Source organism: Pseudoliparis swirei, chromosome 1, assembly GCF_029220125.1.
Source record: "Pseudoliparis swirei isolate HS2019 ecotype Mariana Trench chromosome 1, NWPU_hadal_v1, whole genome shotgun sequence".
Lineage (NCBI taxonomy): Eukaryota > Metazoa > Chordata > Actinopteri > Perciformes > Liparidae > Pseudoliparis > Pseudoliparis swirei.
In genome coordinates, this window is record NC_079388.1 from 22,092,635 (window position 1) to 22,112,866 (window position 20,232).

The 20,232-nt window shown below is 45.2% G+C and overlaps 1 protein-coding gene across 2 annotated transcripts; it reads right to left on the minus strand.

The window, feature by feature from the left end:
- Positions 1–3,668: 3,668 nt before the first annotated feature.
- On the minus strand, positions 3,669–18,070 carry LOC130189018 (zinc finger protein 79-like). Of its 2 annotated transcripts, none has more exons than XM_056407664.1 (2): positions 17,781–18,070; positions 3,669–5,556 (listed from the first exon to the last, which is right to left on the minus strand). In XM_056407664.1, the coding sequence occupies exons 1-2, from the start codon at positions 17,971–17,973 to the stop codon at positions 4,448–4,450; spliced, it is 1,302 nt and encodes a 433-aa protein (XP_056263639.1). In that variant the 5' UTR covers positions 17,974–18,070; the 3' UTR covers positions 3,669–4,447. The 2 variants fall into 2 exon arrangements, 1 of the variants encoding a protein (XP_056263639.1); XR_008830705.1 differs by lacking the exon at positions 3,669–5,556 and adding an exon at positions 15,180–16,121 and having other exon boundaries at positions 17,781–17,870.
- Between the last annotated feature and the right edge of the window lie 2,162 nt (positions 18,071–20,232).

The window sequence follows — 20,232 nt, forward strand, 5'->3', positions numbered from 1 at the left end:
TGGGTGAATGATTTTCTTCAAATTTTAGTCGGTGAAGTATTTTCTTCAAAATGAAGTGGGTTAATATATTTCATCAAAATTAAGTGGAATAATATTTTTCATCAAAATGAAGTGGGTGAATATTTTTCACCAAAATGAAGTGTGGGAATATTTTCATCAAAATGAAGTGGGTGAATATTTTTCACCAAAATGAAGTGTGGGAATATTTTCTTCAAATTTAAGTGGGTGAAGTATTTTTCACCAAAATGAAGTGGGTGAATATTTTTCATCAAAATGAAGTGGGTGAAGTATTTTCTTCAAAATTAAGTGGGTTAATATATTTCATCAAAATGAAGTGGGTGAATATTTTTCATCAAAATGAAGTGTGGGAATATTTTTCAGTGGGTGAAGTATTTTCTTCAAAATGAAGTGTGGATATTTTTCACCAAAATGAAGTGTGAATATTTTTCAGTGGGTGAAGTATTTTCTTCAAAATTAAGTGGGTGAATTATTTTCTTCCAATTTAAGTGGGTGAAGTATTTTTCACCAAAATGAAGTGGAAGAATATTTTTCACCAAAATGAAGTGGGTGAATATTTTTCACCAAAATGAAGTGTGGGAACATTTTCATCAAAATGAAGTGTGAATATTTTTCAGTGGGTGAAGTATTTTCTTCAAAATTAAGTGGGTGAATATTTTCATCAAAATGAAGTGTGGGAATATTTTCATCAAAATGAAGTGGGGTGAATGATTTAACCTAAATTAATTGGGTGAATATTTTTCATAAAAATGAAGTGGGTGAAGTATTTTCTTCAAAATTAAGTGGGTGAATTATTTTCTTCCAATTTAAGTGGGTGAAGTATTTTTCACCAAAATGAAGTGGGTGAATATTTTTCACCAAAATGAAGTGTGGGAATATTTTCATCAAAATGAAGTGTGCATATTTTTCAGTGGGTGAAGTATTTTCTTCAAAATTAAGTGGGTGAATATTTTCATCAAAATGAAGTGGGTGAATATTTTTCATCAAAATGAAGTGTGGGAATATTTTCATCAAAATGAAGTGGGATTATTTTTCAGTGGGTGAAGTATTTTCTTCAAAATGAAGTGTGAATATTTTTCAGTGGGTGAAGTATTTTCTTCAAAATTAAGTGGGTGAATGATTCTCATGAAAATGAGGTGGATGAATATTTTTATCAAAATAAAGTGGAAGAATATTTTACCCTAAATTAATTGGGTGAATATTTTTCATAAAAATGAAGTGTGTGAATATTTTTCACCAAAATGAAGTGTGTGAATATTTTTCACCAAAATGAAGTGTGGGAATGATTTTCTTCAAATTTAAGTGGGTGAAGTATTTTTCACCAAAATTAAGTGGGTGAATATTTTCATCAAAATGAAGTGGGTGAATGATTTAACCTAAATTAATTGGGTGAATATTTTTCATAAAAATGAAGTGGGTGAAGTATTTTCTTCAAAATTAAGTGGGTTAATATATTTCATCAATGAAGTGGAAGAATATTTTTCATCAAAATGAAGTGGGTGCATATTTTTCACCAAAATGAAGTGGGTGCATATTTTTCACCAAAATTAAGTGGGTGAATGATTTTCTTCAAATTTAAGTGGGTGAAGTATTTTTCACCAAAATGAAGTGGGTGAATATTTTTCATCAAAATGAAGTGGGTGCATATTTTTCACTAAAACGAAGTGGGTGAATATTTTTCATGTGAATGAAGTGGGTGCATATTTTTCATCAAAATTAAGTGGGTGAATATTTTCATCAAAATGAAGTGGGTGAATGATTTTCTTCAAACTTAAGTGGGTGAAGGATTTTCTTCAAATTTAAGTGGGTTAATATATTTCATCAAAATTAAGTGGAAGAATATTTTTCATCAAAATGAAGTGGGTGAATATTTTTCACCAAAATGAAGTGTGGGAATATTTTCATCAAAATGAAGTGGGTGAATATTTTTCAACAAAATGAAGTGGGTGCATATTTTTCACTAAAATGAAGTGGGTGAATATTTTTCATCAAAATGAAGTGGGTGCATATTTTTCAACAAAATTAAGTGGGTGAATATTTTCATCAAAATGAAGTGGGTGAATGATTTTCTTCAAATGTAAGTGGGTGAAGGATTTTCTTCAAATTTAAGTGGGTTAATATATTTCATCAAAATTAAGTGGAAGAATATTTTTCATCAAAATGAAGTGGGTGAATATTTTTCACCAAAATGAAGTGTGGGAATATTTTCATCAAAATGAAGTGGGTGAATATTTTTCAACAAAATGAAGTGGGTGCATATTTTTCACTAAAATGAAGTGGGTGAATATTTTTCATCAAAATGAAGTGGGTGCATATTTTTCATCAAAATTAAGTGGGTTAATATATTTCATCAAAATGAAGTGGAAGAATATTTTTCATCAAAATGAAGTGGGTGAATATTTTTCACCAAAATGAAGTGTGGGAATATTTTCATCAAAATGAAGTGTGAATATTTTTCATTGGGTGAAGTATTTTCTTCAAAATTAAGTGGGTTAATATATTTCATCAAAATGAAGTGTGAATATTTTTCATCAAAATGAAGTGGGTGAATATTTTTCATCAAAATGAAGTGTGTGAATATTTTCATCAAAATGAAGTGGAAGTGGGTGCATATTTTTCACTAAAATGAAGTGGGTGAATATTTTTCATCAAAATGAAGTGGATGCATATTTTTCAACAAAATTAAGTGGGTGAATATTTTCATCAAAATGAAGTGGGTGAATGATTTTCTTCAAATTTAAGTGGGTTAATATATTTCATCAAAATTAAGTGGAAGAATATTTTCATCAAAATGAAGTGGGTGAATATTTTTCAACAAAATGAAGTGGGTGCATATTTTTCACTAAAATGAAGTGGGTGAATATTTTTCATCAAAATTAAGTGGGTGAATATTTTCATCAAAATGAAGTGGGTGAATGATTTTCTTCAAATTTAAGTGGGTGAAGTATTTTCTTCAAAATTAAGTGGGTTAATATATTTCATCAAAATTAAGTGGAAGAATATTTTTCATCAAAATGAAGTGGGTGAATATTTTTCACCAAAATGAAGTGTGGGAATATTTTCATCAAAATGAAGTGTGAATATTTTTCAGTGGGTGAAGTATTTTCTTCAAAATGAAGTGGGTGAATATTTTCCATCAAAATGAAGTGGGTGAATATTTTCCATCAAAATGAAGTGGGTGAATAATTTAACCTAAATTAATTGGGTTAATATTTTTCAGCAAAATGAAGTGGGTGAATATTTTTCTTAAAAATGAAGTGGGTGAATATTTTTCATCAAAATGAAGTGGGTGAATATTTTTCATCAAAATGAAGTGGGTGAATGATTTTCTTCAAAATAAAGTGGGTTAATATTTGTCATCCTGTACTCGTGACATCACACCTCCATCGTGACATCACGTGATTTGTAAATTCAAATATTCAAATTAAATGGAATAAGAAAACCATAAGATATATCAGTAGTCTTTCTCTGGGGAAATAGTAGGGCTCAGTGTTGGCTGTCAGGGGGCGGAGCCTTCAGTCAGCCGGTGGGCGGAGCTGCTTTTCAAAACCGGGGTGACATCATCGAACAAGCCACCTCCTACATCCATGTTTTAGAGCAGAAAGCATGTTGTGTATATTTGTACATATATTAAATATTTTGACTCTTGACCAGATTCATGTTTTTATTGTTCAGATTAACACAAAATAGAAACATTATCATCTCCCTTCAGTACTCATCTTCACTGAGCAGAGCCTGAACGCACCATAAGAACATTATCATCTACCTTCAGTACTCATGTTCACTGAGCAGAGCCTGAATGCACCTCTGTTAATTATTCATCGGAATGCAAAAGTGCTTCTTTGAAATAAGAAGAATAAGAATATACACTTTTATTAATCCCCAAGGGGAAATTAGTTCTCTGCATTTAACCCATCCTTAGTTATTAAGGAGCAGTGGGCTGCAGTGATGCGCCCGGGAAGCAACTGGGGGTTCAGTGCCTTGCTCAAGGACACTTCGACTTGCAACTAATGGGGAGAGCGGGGATCGAACCCACAACCTTGGGGTTGCAGGACGGCCCTCTTACCCCACTGAGCTAAAGCCGCCCCAAAATATAAATAGATTAAGCAGATTAAATAGCAAATACCGTTTGAGACAGAAACTAAAATATCTATAATAAGAAGAAGACCCTCTTGGACAACTTTAATTAGCTACAGCCTCGTCTCTGTTCATGAAGCATCACCAGAGTCCTGGACCTTTAAAGCCACAGGAACCTTTCTACTGGTAAGTCTTAGTTACCTTGAGCTGATGTCATCTCATCAATAAATTGTAAAATAGTCTTTTGTGTGCAACAGTTTCATCGAGTCCATGGTGATGCTCCTCGGAGGCGTTTCCTCAGGTTCTGTCCTCCGTGTGAGACGCTGTGAGGACGTCCAACACGTTGATTACTTTAGTTGCTGTAGGGTTTCTCCCCTGTATGTGTTGTCATGTGTCTCTTCATATCTTCCTTGCACAAAAATATTTTATCACAAAATGAGCAACTGAATATTTTCTCTCCGATGTGGGTTTTCATGTGTCTTGTCAGAGTTCCATTTAATCCAAATTGTTTCCCACACTCAGAGCAGCTTAACGGTTTCTCTCCTGTGTGGACTCTCATGTGTTTCTGTAAACTGTCACTGCGCGAAAATGATTTCTCACACTCGGAGCAGCTGAACGGTTTCTCTCCTGTGTGAGTCCTCATGTGTCCCCTCAGATTCCCCCCATCACTGAACGCTTTCCCACACACAGAGCAGCCGAACGGTTTCTCTCCCGTGTGGATTCTCACATGTTTCTGTAAATCTCCACTCTGAGAGAAAGCTTTGTGACAGATTGAGCAGCCAAATGGTTTCTCTCCTGTGTGAGTCCTCGTGTGTCTCTTCAGATCAGCCTTAGCTCCAAATCTCTTCCCACAGTGAGAGCAGCCAAATGGTTTCACACCAGCTCTCGAATCACTGACTGACACTTCATTGTTATTCAGAGAGTTTAACCCTGACTGCGGGTCTCTGGTCTCCTTCCAGTCCTCAGGTTCAGAGGAGTCTCCAAGCTTCTTATCAGGATCTGGTTCTAAATATAGGTTCCTGTCTGGTTCTGGTCCTGACTTCCTGTCAGATTCCAGTCCTGACTTCCAGTCTGGTTCTGATCCTGACTTCCAGTCTGGTTCTGGTCCTCTGTAGTCCTCTTCATCAGCTTCTGTTTCCATGTGTTCAGTTAGTCTTTGATGAAGATGAGAGGACTGAGCTTCCTCTTCATCATCTTCACTCTTCACAGGAGAGAATGAGAACCTGGTACCAGCCTCCTCCAAACCTTCAAGCTGCTCTCGCTCCTGATTGGTCCAGAGGTCTTCCTGTTCCTCTTTAATCTGTGGGGGTTCTGGGTCCTCCTGGTCCTCTTTAATCTGTGGGGGTTCTGGGTCCTCCTGGTCCTCTTTAATCTGTGGGGGTTCTGGGTCCTCCTGGTTCACACTGGGACTCCAGTCCCGCTGCTCGGGGGAAACCTCTTCTTTAACCACCAACTGAACGTCTGCAGGAAACACACAGAGATGAAATAATGACACATTTTAAAAAGCCACTTCACATGGTGAAAACAGAAAGTGAGTGAAAGGAGGCGTGTCGATGTCCTCAGGCCGACACTTGTAACGAGCACGACAAGTTTGGGGCAGATTGAACAAGTCCAGCCAGCTGAGCCACTAGGGGGCGCTGTGACTCCGTGAACACATGCATCAGAAAGTCTAGGAATCAAATGTACACAAAATGAATAAATAAATGCAAGACATTGTCCGAGGTGAACCAGGTCTCTGGGTCACTGGGCGACCAGCTCTGCTCGAGGGAAGGAGACGAGGTTCCTCTGTAGGAGCCCTAGAGATAGAGGAAGGAGATGAGGTTCCTCTAGGAGCCTTAGAGATAGAGTAAGGAGACGAGGTTCCTCTAGGAGCCTTAGAGATAGAGTAAGGAGATGAGGTTCCTCTAGGAGCCTTAGAGATAGAGTAAGGAGATGAGGTTCCTCTGGAGGAGCCTTCGAGATAGAGTAAGGAGATGAGGTTCCTCTGTAGGAGCCTTAGAGATAGAGGAAGGAGATGAGGTTCCTCTAGGAGCCTTAGAGATAGAGGAAGGAGATGAGGTTCCTCTAGGAGCCTTAGAGATAGAGTAAGGAGATGAGGTTCCTCTGTAGGAGCCTTAGAGATAGAGTAAGGAGATGAGGTTCCTCTGTAGGAGCCTTAGAGATAGAGGAAGGAGATGAGGTTCCTCTAGGAGCCTTAGAGATAGAGTAAGGACACGAGGTTCCTCTAGGAGCCTTAGAGATAGAGGAAGGAGATGAGGTTCCTCTAGGAGCCTTAGAGATAGAGTAAGGAGATGAGGTTCCTCTAGGAGCCTTAGAGATAGAGTAAGGAGATGAGGTTCCTCTGGAGGAGCCTTCGAGATAGAGTAAGGAGATGAGGTTCCTCTGTAGGAGCCTTAGAGATAGAGGAAGGAGATGAGGTTCCTCTAGGAGCCTTAGAGATAGAGTAAGGAGATGAGGTTCCTCTGTAGGAGCCTTAGAGATAGAGTAAGGAGATGAGGTTCCTCTGTAGGAGCCTTAGAGATAGAGGAAGGAGATGAGGGTCCTCTAGGAGCCTTAGAGATAGAGTAAGGAGATGAGGTTCCTCTAGGAGCCTTAGAGATAGAGTAAGGAGATGAGGTTCCTCTGTAGGAGCCTTAGAGATAGAGTAAGGAGATGCGGTTCCTCTGTAGGAGCCTTAGAGATAGAGGAAGGAGATGAGGTTCCTCTAGGAGCCTTAGAGATAGAGTAAGGAGATGAGGTTCCTCTAGGAGCCTTAGAGATAGAGGAAGGAGATGAGGTTCCTCTAGGAGCCTTAGAGATAGAGTCAGGAGATGAGGTTCCTCTAGGAGCCTTAGAGATAGAGGAAGGAGATGAGGTTCCTCTGTAGGAGCCTTAGAGATAGATTAAGGTGATGAGGTTCCTCTAGGAGCTTTAGAGATAGAGGAAGGAGATGAGGTTCCTCTAGGAGCCTTAGAGATAGAGTAAGGAGATGAGGTTCCTTTAGGAGCCTTAGAGATAGAGTAAGGAGATGAGGTTCCTCTGGAGGAGCCTTCGAGAGAGTAAGGAGATGAGGTTCCTCTGTAGGAGCCTTAGAGATAGAGGAAGGAGATGAGGTTCCTCTAGGAGCCTTAGAGATAGAGTAAGGAGATGAGGTTCCTCTAGGAGCCTTAGAGATAGAGGAAGGAGATGAGGTTCCTCTAGGAGCCTTAGAGATAGAGTCAGGAGATGAGGTTCCTCTAGGAGCCTTAGAGATAGAGGAAGGAGATGAGGTTCCTCTGTAGGAGCCTTAGAGATAGATTAAGGTGATGAGGTTCCTCTAGGAGCTTTAGAGATAGAGGAAGGAGATGAGGTTCCTCTAGGAGCCTTAGAGATAGAGTAAGGAGATGAGGTTCCTCTAGGAGCCTTAGAGATAGAGGAAGGAGATGAGGTTCCTCTGTAGGAGCCTTAGAGATAGAGGAAGGAGATGAGGTTCCTCTGTAGGAGCCTTAGAGATAGAGGAAGGAGATGAGGTTCCTCTAGGAGCCTTAGAGATAGAGGAAGGAGATGAGGTTCCTCTAGGAGCCTTAGAGATAGAGTAAGGAGATGAGGTTCCACTAGGAGCCTTAGAGATAGAGTAAGGAGATGAGGTTCCTCTAGGAGCCTTAGAGATAGAGTAAGGAGATGAGGTTCCTCTAGGAGCCTTAGAGATAGAGGAAGGAGATGAGTTTCCTCTAGGAGCCTTAGAGATAGAGTAAGGAGATGAGGTTCCTCTGTAGGAGCCTTAGAGATAGAGTAAGGAGATGAGGTTCCTCTGGAGGAGCCTTAGAGATAGAGTAAGGAGATGAGGTTCCTCTAGGAGCCTTAGAGATAGAGTAAGGAGATGAGGTTCCTCTGGAGGAGCCTTAGAGATAGAGTAAGGAGATGAGGTGGGTCGGAGGAGCAGACGGGAGGAAGGAGGCGCAGACGGGAGGAAGGGGAGGAGACGGGAGGAAGGAGGAGCAGACGGGAGGAAGAGGAGGAGACGGGAGGAAGGAGGAGCAGACGGGAGGAAGAGGGGGAGACGGGAGGAAGGATGAGCAGACGGGAGGAAGAGGAGGAGACGGAAGGAGGAGCAGATGGGAGGAAGGGGAGGAGCAGACGGAAGGAGGAGCAGACGGGAGGAGGAGACGGGAGGAAGGAGGAGCAGACGGGAGGAAGAGGAATAAATAATTGTTTTAAAACGTAAACAGAGTCAGAGCGTGACCCCGGTTGACCCCGTTTATATATATATATATATATTTCTTTATTCCAGACTCATGGTCCATCAAACAACTCACAAATACAACAACAATTTATTAAAGACAACACGAGGACACCGGTCCAATCACTGCAGCCAAAAAAAATCACTTTGGATTAAAAAACATAAACATTTGTTCCATTGCTTCCAGAAAGGAGACGAACAGCTGGTGTCATCAGTGGGTCAGACGAGGCTTATGAACACATTCTCTGAGACACTTGGTCCACATTTAAATTCATACATTAAACTCCTCAAAACAGCAAGAAGAGTGGGAACGCTCACAAACATCTGACCTGCGCTTGTCCGTCTCGGAGGCTTGAGCAGGACCCTGAAGGCATCACCCAGGAGGCTGCAGACAGAGCACCGTTAACCTCTTCAGCCTGTTGGCTTGTGCATACAGTCAGCAACACATTGTCTTCATCACTGAGGTCCTTCCTCATCATGTGACCCAGATACCTGTATTTCTGAACCACATGTGTGCATTTACTACCTGTGAGGCGAGACTACTGACTACTTGGATCCTGCTAAGTGTCTTCTTTAGATTAGTTTATCTGCTGAGTTACTGTTGTATTTGTTGTTTGGAGCTGCTGGATTGTTGGTCTGTACTGTTTTAGGATTTGTTTTGGTAGAGAGGTGTGTCCTGATTACTGACACCTGAATCTTCACTGATTGGACGAGCCCTCATCACCTGGTTTCAATTGAGTGTCATTTGAATACCAACGAGCAAGGGGTGGTGTCAACGCGGCTGGAGGTAATTGGCACCAACTTGGGCTCATAACCGGATCGGGTCGTTAGCGTCAGCTGTAGCGTCATCGGACGAAGACTCGGAGAACAAAGACATAGGAGTCTTCCGTTGGAGTCAAGACTCGGAGGACAAAGACATAGGAGTCTTCCCTTGGAGTCGAGACTCGGAGGACAAAGACATCGGAGTCTTCCGTTGGAGTCAAGACTCGGAGGACAAAGACATAGGAGTCTTCCGTTGGAGTCAAGACTCGGAGGACAAAGACATAGGAGTCTTCCCTTGGAGTCGAGACTCGGAGGACAAAGACATCGGAGTCTTCCGTTGGAGTCAAGACTCGGAGGACAAAGACATAGGAGTCTTCCGTTGGAGTCAAGACTCGGAGGACAAAGACATAGGAGTCTTCCCTTGGAGTCAAGACTCTGAGGACAAAGACATAGGAGTCTTCCGTTGGAGTCAAGACTCGGAGGACAAAGACATAGGAGTCTTCCGTTGGAGTCAAGACTCGGAGGACAAAGACATAGGAGTCTTCCGTTGGAGTCTTCGTGGTGGCTGTATTCCACCATTTTGTGAATATGTGTGTCTTTTCCATACCTGTGCGTATCTCTCCTCATAGTTCCTATAGGACTCGTTCATTCATGTACCGGAACCCCTCCTCTGTTATCCTTCCTACCCGTTCTACTCACACCCAGCACCTTGTCACGGGAGGCCTCTGGAACTGTCAGTCAGCCAACCGCAAGGCCGGTTTCATCTCTTTGCCATGGAGCAGTCGCTTGACTTCCTGGCTCTCACTGAGACCTGGATCACAGCAGACAACACGTCTACCCCGGCTGCTCTCTCCTCGGCCTTCTCCTTCAGCCACACACCCAGACCCTCTGGTCGGGGTGGAGCTACAGGTTTACTCATCTCACCCAAATGGTGTTTCTCTCCCTACTCGCTTCCACTCTTTATCCCACTGACTTTTGAGTTCCATGCTGTGACGGTTACTCATCCGGTTCAACTACACATTGTTGTTCTCTACCGTCCCCCTGGTTCTTTGGGAGATTTCTTGGAAGAGCTAGACGCCCTCCTGTCGAACTTCTCAGAACACGGCCCCCCGCTCATCCTTCTGGGTGACTTTAACATAAAGACAGAGAAGTCATGTGATCTCTTACTCTTACTGTCTTCCTTTGACCTCTCACTCAGTCCCTCCCCTCCCACTCACAAAGCCGGCAACCGCCTTGACTACATTTTCACTAGAAACTGCTCTACCTCCAACCTCACTGTAACTCCTCTCCATGTCTGACCACTTCTTCATCTCTTACTCTCTCAACCTCTATGGTACTGACAACCCACCCATATCTACAGATTCTGCACCTGTACGGCGCAACATTCGCACCCTCTGTCCCTCCTCTCTGGCCTCCTCTCTGGCCTCCTCTGTCCTATCTGCTCTCCCCTCAACTGGCTCCTTCTCACTCATGCAGCCTAACTCTGCCACAGACACTCCTCTCTTCCCTGTCTTCATCTCTTGATTCTCTTTGTCCTTTTAAGACACGACCGGTTCGGTAATCCTCTCCGGCTCCATGGTTGTCGGACTCGGTGCGCGCCGAGAGAGCCACACTGCGAGCGACGGAAAGAAAATGGCGAAAAACGAATCAAGCGGAAGACTTGCTCTTCTATCAATCTCTTCTCTCCTCCTTCTCTTCCTCTATCTCTACAGCCAAAAGCTCGTTCTACCTGACCAAAATTCAGTCTTCCTTCTCTAACCCCAAAAACTCTTCTCTATCTTTTCCAACCTCCTTGATCCCCCCTGTCCCCCTCCTCCTTCCACCCTTTTGCCGAGCCACTTTGTCGACTACTTTACAAACAAGATAGACAACATACGCTCCTCCTTTACTAATCCATCTTCTATCACCTCACCAACACTAACTTCTTCATCCCCCTCTCTTTCCTCTTTCACCCCCGTCTCCCAATCAAGTTCTTAGCTTGGTAACCTCCGCCCGACCGACCACCTGCGCCCTTGACCCCGTCCCGTCTCCCATTCTCCAGGCTATTGCTCCTGACCTTCCTCGGCCATCTTATTAACAGCTCCCTCTCAACTGGCTGTTTCCCTAACTCTCTGAAGGAGGCGAGAGTCAACCCTCTCCTGAAGAAACCCACGCTCGACCCGTCTGAAGTCAGCAACTACAGACCGGTCTCTCTTCTTCCTTTTCTCTCCAAAACTCTGGAGCGAGCTATCTTGAGCCAAGTGTCCTCCTATCTCCACAGTAACAGCCTTCTTGACCCTCACCAGTCTGGATTCAAGGCCGGCCACTCGACAGAGACTGGCCTCCTTGCTGTCTCTGAGCAGCTTCACACTGCTAGAGCAGCCTCTCTCTCCTCTGTCCTTATCCTTCTAGACCTTTCTGCAGCATTTGACACCGTGAACCACCAGATCCTTATCTCATCTCTTCAGGACCTGGGGATCTCAGGCACTGCACTCACGCTTTTCTCTTCCTACCTTAACGACCGCACTTACCGGGTAACTTCGAGAGGATCTGTGTCTGATCCTTGTCCTCTCACTACTGGGGTTCCTCAAGGCTCCGTCCTGGGTCCCCTGCTCTTCTCTCTATACACAAATTCTCTCGGCTCTGTCATTCGTTCGCATGGCTTCTCCTACCATAGCTATGCTGATGACACCCAACTGATCTTCTCGTTTCCACCAGCCGAAACAAGGGCGGCGGCGCGAATCTCTGCCTGTCTGACCGACATCTCTTAGTGGATGTCTGCTCACCACCTGAAGATCAACCCTGACAAGACTGAGCTACTATTCCTTCCAGGGAAAGGCTCCCCCACCCATGACCTGACTACCACCTTCAACAGCTCTGTGTTGGCCCCGCCCCCGACTGCCAGGAACCTCGGGGTGACACTCGACAGTCAACTCTCCCTGACGGCCAACATCGCTGCGACGAAGCGTTCCTGTCAGTACATGCTGCACAACATCAGGAGAATACGGCCTCTTCTTACTCAGAAGGCGGCACAGGCTCTGGTTCTGGTCCAGGCTCTGGTCATTTCACGCCTTGACTACTGCAACTCCCTCCTGGCTGGTCTACCTGCTAAGGCCATCCGACCCCTGCAGCTCATCCAGAATGCAGCAGCTCGACTGGTCTTCAGCCTCCCGAAATTCACCCACACCACTCCGCTCTCTTCACTGGTTACCGGTGGCTGCTCGCATCCACTTCAAAACACTGGTTCTGGCGTACCGTGCTCTGAACGGATCGGGCCCCGTCTACATCCGGGATATGGTCACACTGTACACCCCGGCACGTTCGCTCCGCTCGGCAACAGCCAACCGTCTTGTGCCTCCTGCACCTCGAGCTCATCACTCTACATCCAGACTGTTTGCTGTCCTGGCTCCTCAGTGGTGGAACGAGCTCCCCACTGACATCAGGACAGCAGAAAGTCTCTACATCTTCCGCCTGAGACTGGAAACACATCTTTTCCGACTATATCTGGATTAAAACACAGATTTGCATTTCAGTGGCACTGGGATGGCACTTATTGTGGTGCTTTTGTGGTTCGACTGAGTTGAGGAAGTGTTGCTTCCTGTGTTCTTGTTGTTCTTGGTTTGTACTCTAGGTTGAAATGCACTTATTGTAAGTCGCTTTGGATAAAAGCGTCTGCTAAATGACATGTAATGTAATAACATGTAGCTCCTGGTCTCCCAAAAAGAATGAAGGAAAATGTAGCTTCTGACCCTCCCTGGTTTTTGCCATCATGATAACTCTTTTTGGAGTATGTCTGTGCTATGTTTACTTTTAAAACCAAATTGATTATCAGTGGTTAAGATGTAATACTTTAGAAAGTATACTGGCCACAGCAATTGGTCGATAATTGTCAATGCTGGATATTTTACCGGTTTTATTTTTGATTACTGGCACTAACACAATGAGCATCGAGCATTAAAAAAACCAGAGAAACACACAGCAAGTAACACTGACAACCTGCTGCAGATGTTCAGTGGCGTTTCAATAGCATACGACACGTCATCAGGTGGAAGACAGCAGCATCATCAGGAACATCAGACCCGTGTCCCTCTAACACGATGTAACATGTCCCTGTCGGGTTTACTCCACACATCTAAATACTGTCCGACTGCCCCGTCAATGCTGGATGGCAGAGTGTCTTCATGTTGTTGGCAACTTCCACTTCTTTCCAGAAGTCAAGGGCATTATTCTGCTGTTTGGCCATGGAGTTTCCCTCATGTTCATTTCTCTGAATGAAGCGCTCAGCATATTTAAATCGAGCATTTGTGTGTTTCTTGTGTCGCCTCTGAACCATGTCGAGCTTTTCCTGATGAAACAGTTTTTAAAAGCTTCTCGATGGAGTTCAGACACACATTCATTCCATCCTGGCCCAAGATTATGTTGTTTAGCCTTTTTTTTGCAAAATGATTTGCTTATATTATTTAGACAATTCACAATGTTATCACACACAATACAACCAGGGATATTCTCACCCGCCTCATTAAGTGTTCAAACAACTCTTCACGTTATTCACGTCTTGTGGAGCCCCTTGTGGGCGACAACGCGTTGACTGGAGCTTGGACAGAGTTCAAAAAGAACTTTCTATTAACTCTCAATCCAAGCCGAAGTGGTTCACAACTAATAAAATAATATCGTCATGACTCAGACGAGGAAGTTTAAAAGTTCATCTCCCACCATGATTTTGCCATCAATAGTCGTGTAGACTTCTGGTTTAATTCGAGATCGACTCGGAGCAGCCGCACTTCCACCAGCTCCCTCTGTCATGGTTGACCCCGTCTGACCCCGTCTGACCCCGTCAAATTAATCGCATAGATTAACGCTGACAGCCCTAATATATATATAAATATATATTTAGAGGACTAAAAGTCTGCAAAGGTCAAAAATAAAATGTGCTTGACTATAATATATTATATATTTACAACTGAGACCAAAGAAAAGAGAAGATGAGCAACAACAAACATTTAAAAAAATACAGATAGAGTTTTGTTTGTCACGTGACATTCAACACTGACGGCTAGAGGGAGAGAGAGAGAGACAGATAGAGAGAGACAGATAGAGAGACAAAGAGAGAGACAGATAGAGAGAGAGACAGAGAGAGAGAGAGAGACAGAGACAGAGACAGAGAGAGGCAGAGAGACAGAAAGAGAGACACAGAGAGAGAGAGACAGAGATACAGAGACAGAGATACAGAGAGAGAGAGACAGAGAGAGAGACAGAGATACAGAGACAGAGACAGAGAGAGACACAGAGAGGGAGAGAGAGACAGAGACAGAGAGAGAGACAGAGACAGAGAGGGAGAGAGAGAGAGAGAGGGACAGAGAGAGAGAGAGACATAGGCTGTGTCTACTACCGCACACTTTACGAAGTACACTGCAATGCAGTGCACTACAATTCAGAGCACTGTATTGCAGTGCGTCGCTGATAAGTCTGTCTCAAATGGAACACTTACGGTAACCACTTGGCGGAAGTGACGGACACAAATCTGTTCACGGCACCCGCGAAATTAAGCCGGGAGTGACGTACGCAAATCTGCTTGCGATACCCGTGAAACTTAAAGTGACCAAATGAATGCACTTCTTGCCCTCTTGTTGTCCCTTGTTTACCTTTCTCCACCCCATGTGGAAACTGCGATACCTCCACAATCGCGGCAGGAGCCTCCGCCTTCTGGCTGAAGTCGAGATGGTATATGTAAATTTAATTGTGTGATTTTGCCTTACCTTCACAGCATAGCTTCATGTAGTAGTTGCAATTAAATTCTCCTCGCTAGGTATGCTAAATTCTCAATTATCTTTGTCAGAAGTAGCCTTCTTCTTTGCCATCCACATACACACCATATGGAAATTAAACATGACAAATCTGTACATGTTTGTCCCTAGATTACAATTAGTTTAAAGAATTATCCACTGAAATGATAGGCATCATCTGCTTGAATTCACACAGTAATAGGCCTACTTTGACTGTACTTTTATACACATCTCTGTTGTAGTGAAGTTCACCCTGATACAGGAATCAATTAGCAATTGAACACACAGGCATATTAATTATTGTTACAAACATGCATCAATTCTAATATAAATCAGAAAACGCAATAAAAGACTACAAAACCTCAATGACAACATTTTATTGATAAAATGACTTACATATTAATATAATCTTCCCTTGCCCTCTCCACAGACTCTACAGCAGCCACCCAGTCCCAGGCGGCGCTGCCGTATCAATGTTGCAATGCCACTGCTGGCGTTGTATTGTGATGGCCACAGTGACATGAGGGTGGACTTCAGGCTCACCGAGAGTCATTCAACGCCCTCATGGCTGTGCTGGGCACTGACTGTGACCACGGTTGGGGCCCCGAGATCTCATCTAGTTTTTATTTTTTGGCTTGCCAGCGCCACCTCCTATCGGGTGGTGGCCAGGGCCTTCGACAGGCCACCGTTCACCGGCTGGTGCACAGGATGAGTGGGCAGATCGCTCCTGGACACCGTTGTCCGCCACCCTACAGGAGAGGAACTCCCACGCCTAGGTGACGCTTCGCCCGTCTAGCTGGTCGGCAGCCTTCAGCAGAGTGGTGGGGGCTATTGATGGCTGCCACGTCAGAGTGAAGCCCCCAGCGGAGGATGCTGCCTGCTATTTTAACAGGAAGCTTTTTCATTCCATCCAGCTGCAGGCCATCTGTGATGATAAGTGCAAATTCATAGATGTGTGTGTGGGCTACCCAGACTCAGAGCATGATGCCAGGGTCCTGAATAACAGCCCCATCTTCTATGAGCAGTCATCCCCTCCACCAGGATACGGTATCCTTGGGGATGGTGGCTCCCCCTGCCTGTCCCAACCCATCTGCCTCATGACCCCCTTCAGGCAGCCTGTCCACCTCCAAGCTACAACTGCTGCCTGTCAAAGGTGTGTTGTGGAGAGGTCCTTCGGGATACTGAAGACGCGATGGCGGTCCATCTTCTTCAAGGCCCTGGAGGTGGATGTGAGGTGCCAGAGGTCATTGGAGCCAGATGTCGGGAGGGCAGCAGAGGACCAGCAGCACCTCCAGGAAACGTCTCTGGGGCAGGAAACAGAAATAGGATAGCCATTCAGTGCTCTGTCCCAGACCACGATTACATTTAAATACATACATACACGACATTAAAAAAAACAACACAACGATGATTGAAAGCTACAATTATTTCTAGAAGGACAAGCTTAGATAGCTATCGTACGCATTAATTATCGGGCGGCGTGGGCAAACAGCGCGGTGTCATGTTAACCCGTTATTAAACTGAGCATATCCATTGTTCATCCATTATTAAAATTGCTATTTCGATTGGTTAACAGAACAGCCGTTGTTTAACACTGTCCGATGACTGACAGCTATCTGGAGCCCGCCACCTGCCCCCGCTCGTCGGAAAGTGTCCGATAAAGTGCACCTTCGCCGGACTGGCCGGGTGGTGGATTACCCAGCTAGCTTATCATCACTGCCATGCAGATCCAATGGCATCTAATGCTACCTAGGTATGCTCACTAATCTGAGAATGGCATGTTAGTAGTACATTGTAATACCAGTACAATGTGTAACATGTCACTACACGCTTGTCTGTAGTTTCTCGTGGTACCGCTTGTGCTGTCCGCCATTGTTTTAGAAATAAAATGAAAAGCTGGCGAAAGGGCTCCTCCTCTTCGGTGTAGCCAAGATGGCGGCCGCTTAGGGGGAGTAGTGTCCATCGTTTTACATGTTTTGCCCGTTTGCAGTGCACCATCCGGGTACTTTCAGTGCACTGAATGCTGCTGGTTTTTTCAGTGGCGCACTTCGAACACTGAAAGACAGTGATCCAAGTGCTCAAGTGCTCAAGTGCTCAAGTGTGCGGTGGTAGACACAGCCAGAGAGTGAGACAGAGGTTCCTCCTGACAGACTCTTCCTTCGGGCCGTTTCAGTCTTTTCAAAAAGTAATTTATCCTCATATGAAAACTACAAATGGAATACCAATATTTAAAACGCATTACATATAATATAAAGACTAATATCTCAAACATTAGAGAAATGATTTGTGTTTTCATAAGTACAAATAATAATTATTGAGTGAACATCAATATGGATTTAAGAAAGATAGAAGACTGATCTGAGGTCAGTGTACCCATGAACAGAACCACGCTGCTGATCTGAGGTCAGTGTACCCATGAACAGAACCACGCTGCTGATCTGAGGTCAGTGTACCCATGAACAGAACCACGCTGCTGATCTGAGGTCAGTGTACCCATGAACAGAACCACGCTGCTGATCTGAGGTCAGTGAACAGAACCACGCTGCTGATCTGAGGTCAGTGTACCCATAGACAGAACCACGCTGCTGATCTGAGGTCAGTGTACCCATGAACAGAACCACGCTGCTGATCTGAGGTCAGTGAACAGAACCACGCTGCTGATCTGAGGTCGAACAGAACCACGCTGCTGATCTGAGGTCAGTGTACCCATGAACAGAACCACGCTGCTGATCTGAGGTCAGTGTACCCATGAACAGAACCACGCTGCTGATCTGAGGTCAGTGTACCCATGAACAGAACCACGCTGCTGATCTGAGGTCAGTGTACCCATGAACAGAACCACGCTGCTGATCTGAGGTCAGTGTACCCATGAACAGAACCACGCTGCTGATCTGAGGTCAGTGTACCCATGAACAGAACCACGCTGCTGATCTGAGGTCAGTGTACCCATGAACAGAACCAACCTGCTCTGTGGAGCCGCAGCTGAGGGTTGAGCACAGCGTCCAGTAGTTCCCGGTGTCGCTCGTTCTCCTCTCTAGAAGCACACAGTTCCTCCTCGTACTCTGCTATCGCTCTTTCAAACAGCTCAAATATCTCTTGCGCAGCCGCAGTGAGTCGCTGCTTCACCAAGGCTCTCAGCATGTGGACTTTACACATGTTCACACAACGACACACACTTGTTGTCCACACGCAGTCAGCACGACACACACTCCGTTAACTCGCATGTTTCTGACACACAAAGGACTGCCTGTTCCAAGCGGACGCCATCTTGTTCCAGGCTAGCCACAGAGGACACTGACTTCCGGTACATTTGCGTTTCTGAACTTCAAAGTAAAAGCCCTAAACGGAGTGGACTTCTGACTGCGAGGCAAAGAGCAACAGTCGACGTGTTTGTTAGGAACGCGTATTTACGAGGAGACAGATGACTTGAAGGAACACAGATTTGCACTTCAGTGGCTCTTAAATAGCTCTGACTTATGGTACTTTTGTAGTTCGACTATGTTGAGGAAATGTTACTTCCTGTATTCTTGTTGTTCTTAGTTTATACTCTAGGTTGAAATGCACTTATTGTAAGTCGCTTTGGATAAAAGCGTCGGCTAAATGACATGTAATGTAATGTAAAGGGGGTAAAAGGTGGCTTTTGGGGGGCCGGAACCTTCTTTTTTTAAAAAATTTGTTTATTCATTACTTTTAATTAAAAATTTTTTAACCGTAAATTTTATGTTAAGTTGCGGCAGGAACTCACCTTTTTTAACACAAAAGTTCAAAACATTCCAGATTGGCCTAATTTCATAAACCCCCCCTTTCGAACATTTGGGGTTTTGGGGAAAGAAACCCGGGGGCGACCCGGAAGTCCGGGAACTCGGTTTTTCCGGGCGGGGCGCGGGGGAGGTTTTTTCCCCCCCCGGGCCTTAGTTACAAACCACGGCTCGGCGTTTCAACCCCCCTCCCCCGGGCCCGAAGAGCAAAATGACCGAACTCTACGGGCTGACTTAAACGGACCCAACATTGCCCGTTTTGGGGTTATGGAGAGCCCCAACGGGAGCACCAGGGCCGTTCTTAAAGGGCAACGAGGGTACCACTTCAACCCCCCTTTACCACGTGTAAAAAGGGCTTTGCAGCAGCACCTTGTTATTCAATAAGCATGGGTGATTTCACCACACAGGGGGCCAGAGTGTACAGCGAGCGCACTTAAATTGTCCAGCGGTGGGGGGCAGCAGAGCGCAGCAGCAAGCAGCAGTGGCAGGGCGCGCGGGGCCGGGCGGGGGCAGGCGGGTTTGGCCGGGCGCGCAGGGGGGCCCGGGCAGCGGCGCGGGGCAGGCAGCACATTTGCGGGGCACGAGCCGGGCCGCGTCCAAGCTTTGGCTTTTTTTTGGTGCGTTGTCAACCAGCACCAGGGTTTTTGGTGCAGTGTGTTGCTGCAGGTTTTGTGCGTGTAAGGGCATTTGTTTTTGAAACCAGTGTTGTGTCCGGGGGAAAGTTTTTTTGCTGGGGTTTTTGGTTTTTGCCTGCGGGGCCGTCTTGCGCAGTGCAGCGGGGCCGCCATTTGTTCACAAGTGAAAGTGTTGTTGCGTTGCCGTTGTTGCAGTTGCGGGGGTTGTTTTTAAGCAGCAGCAGTTGGCGGGGGCAGTTTGAAGCACAGAGTGGGGCACAGCGCAGAGAGCAGGGGAGCAGCGTAGCAGTTGCGGTTTGCAGAGGGGGAGAGCTTTGCAGAGCAGTTTGTTGAGCGGGAGAGTGACAGCAGTTTTGTTTGCAGCAGCAGAGCAGCGGGCCCAAGACAGGGGGGCCCTGGGGCCGGGGCCTTCAGTGGGTCCCACAGTCCCAAAATTAATCCACCCTTTTTCCTTCATTATGATGCCATGGTTAGACCAGGCTGCTCAATCGCCGATCGCGTTAGTATTGAGATCGATGACATAAAAAATTCCCCCCGCATTTCTCTATAGCACGCCTTTTTTCATTTATTAAACAAACAGCCGCCCGATGTTGATCGAACACAACAGCATGTCATTTCTTCGGGTCTCCGCCGCAGAATGGCCAATCGGACGGAGAAAAGAAAAGAAAAAGTCACTTGCACCAGTTTGTTCACTAAACAGGGGATTGTCGCTCCCAAAGCAGATTTCAAGTTTTGTCGACCAAATCGACATCTTCCCCCTTTCCCCATTGTGGGGTTTAAAAACAGCTTTTTAGTCCGCAATTAATTCCTTTATCAAATTCAGTTTCCCAGTTCTGAGGTTTTTCATCTACCTGCCCATAGGACCCGCCCTCAAATTGGTAAACCAATCAAAAAACCTGCAGCACCGCCTGCTCGCTGCTCCTGTGCCGTTCCGGGGGCCCTTAGAAGGCCTAGAGGAGCCAACTCTAAAGCTGATTGGTTGACACAACATTCATTCCCCCTTTACTTGAAGCTACCAGCGC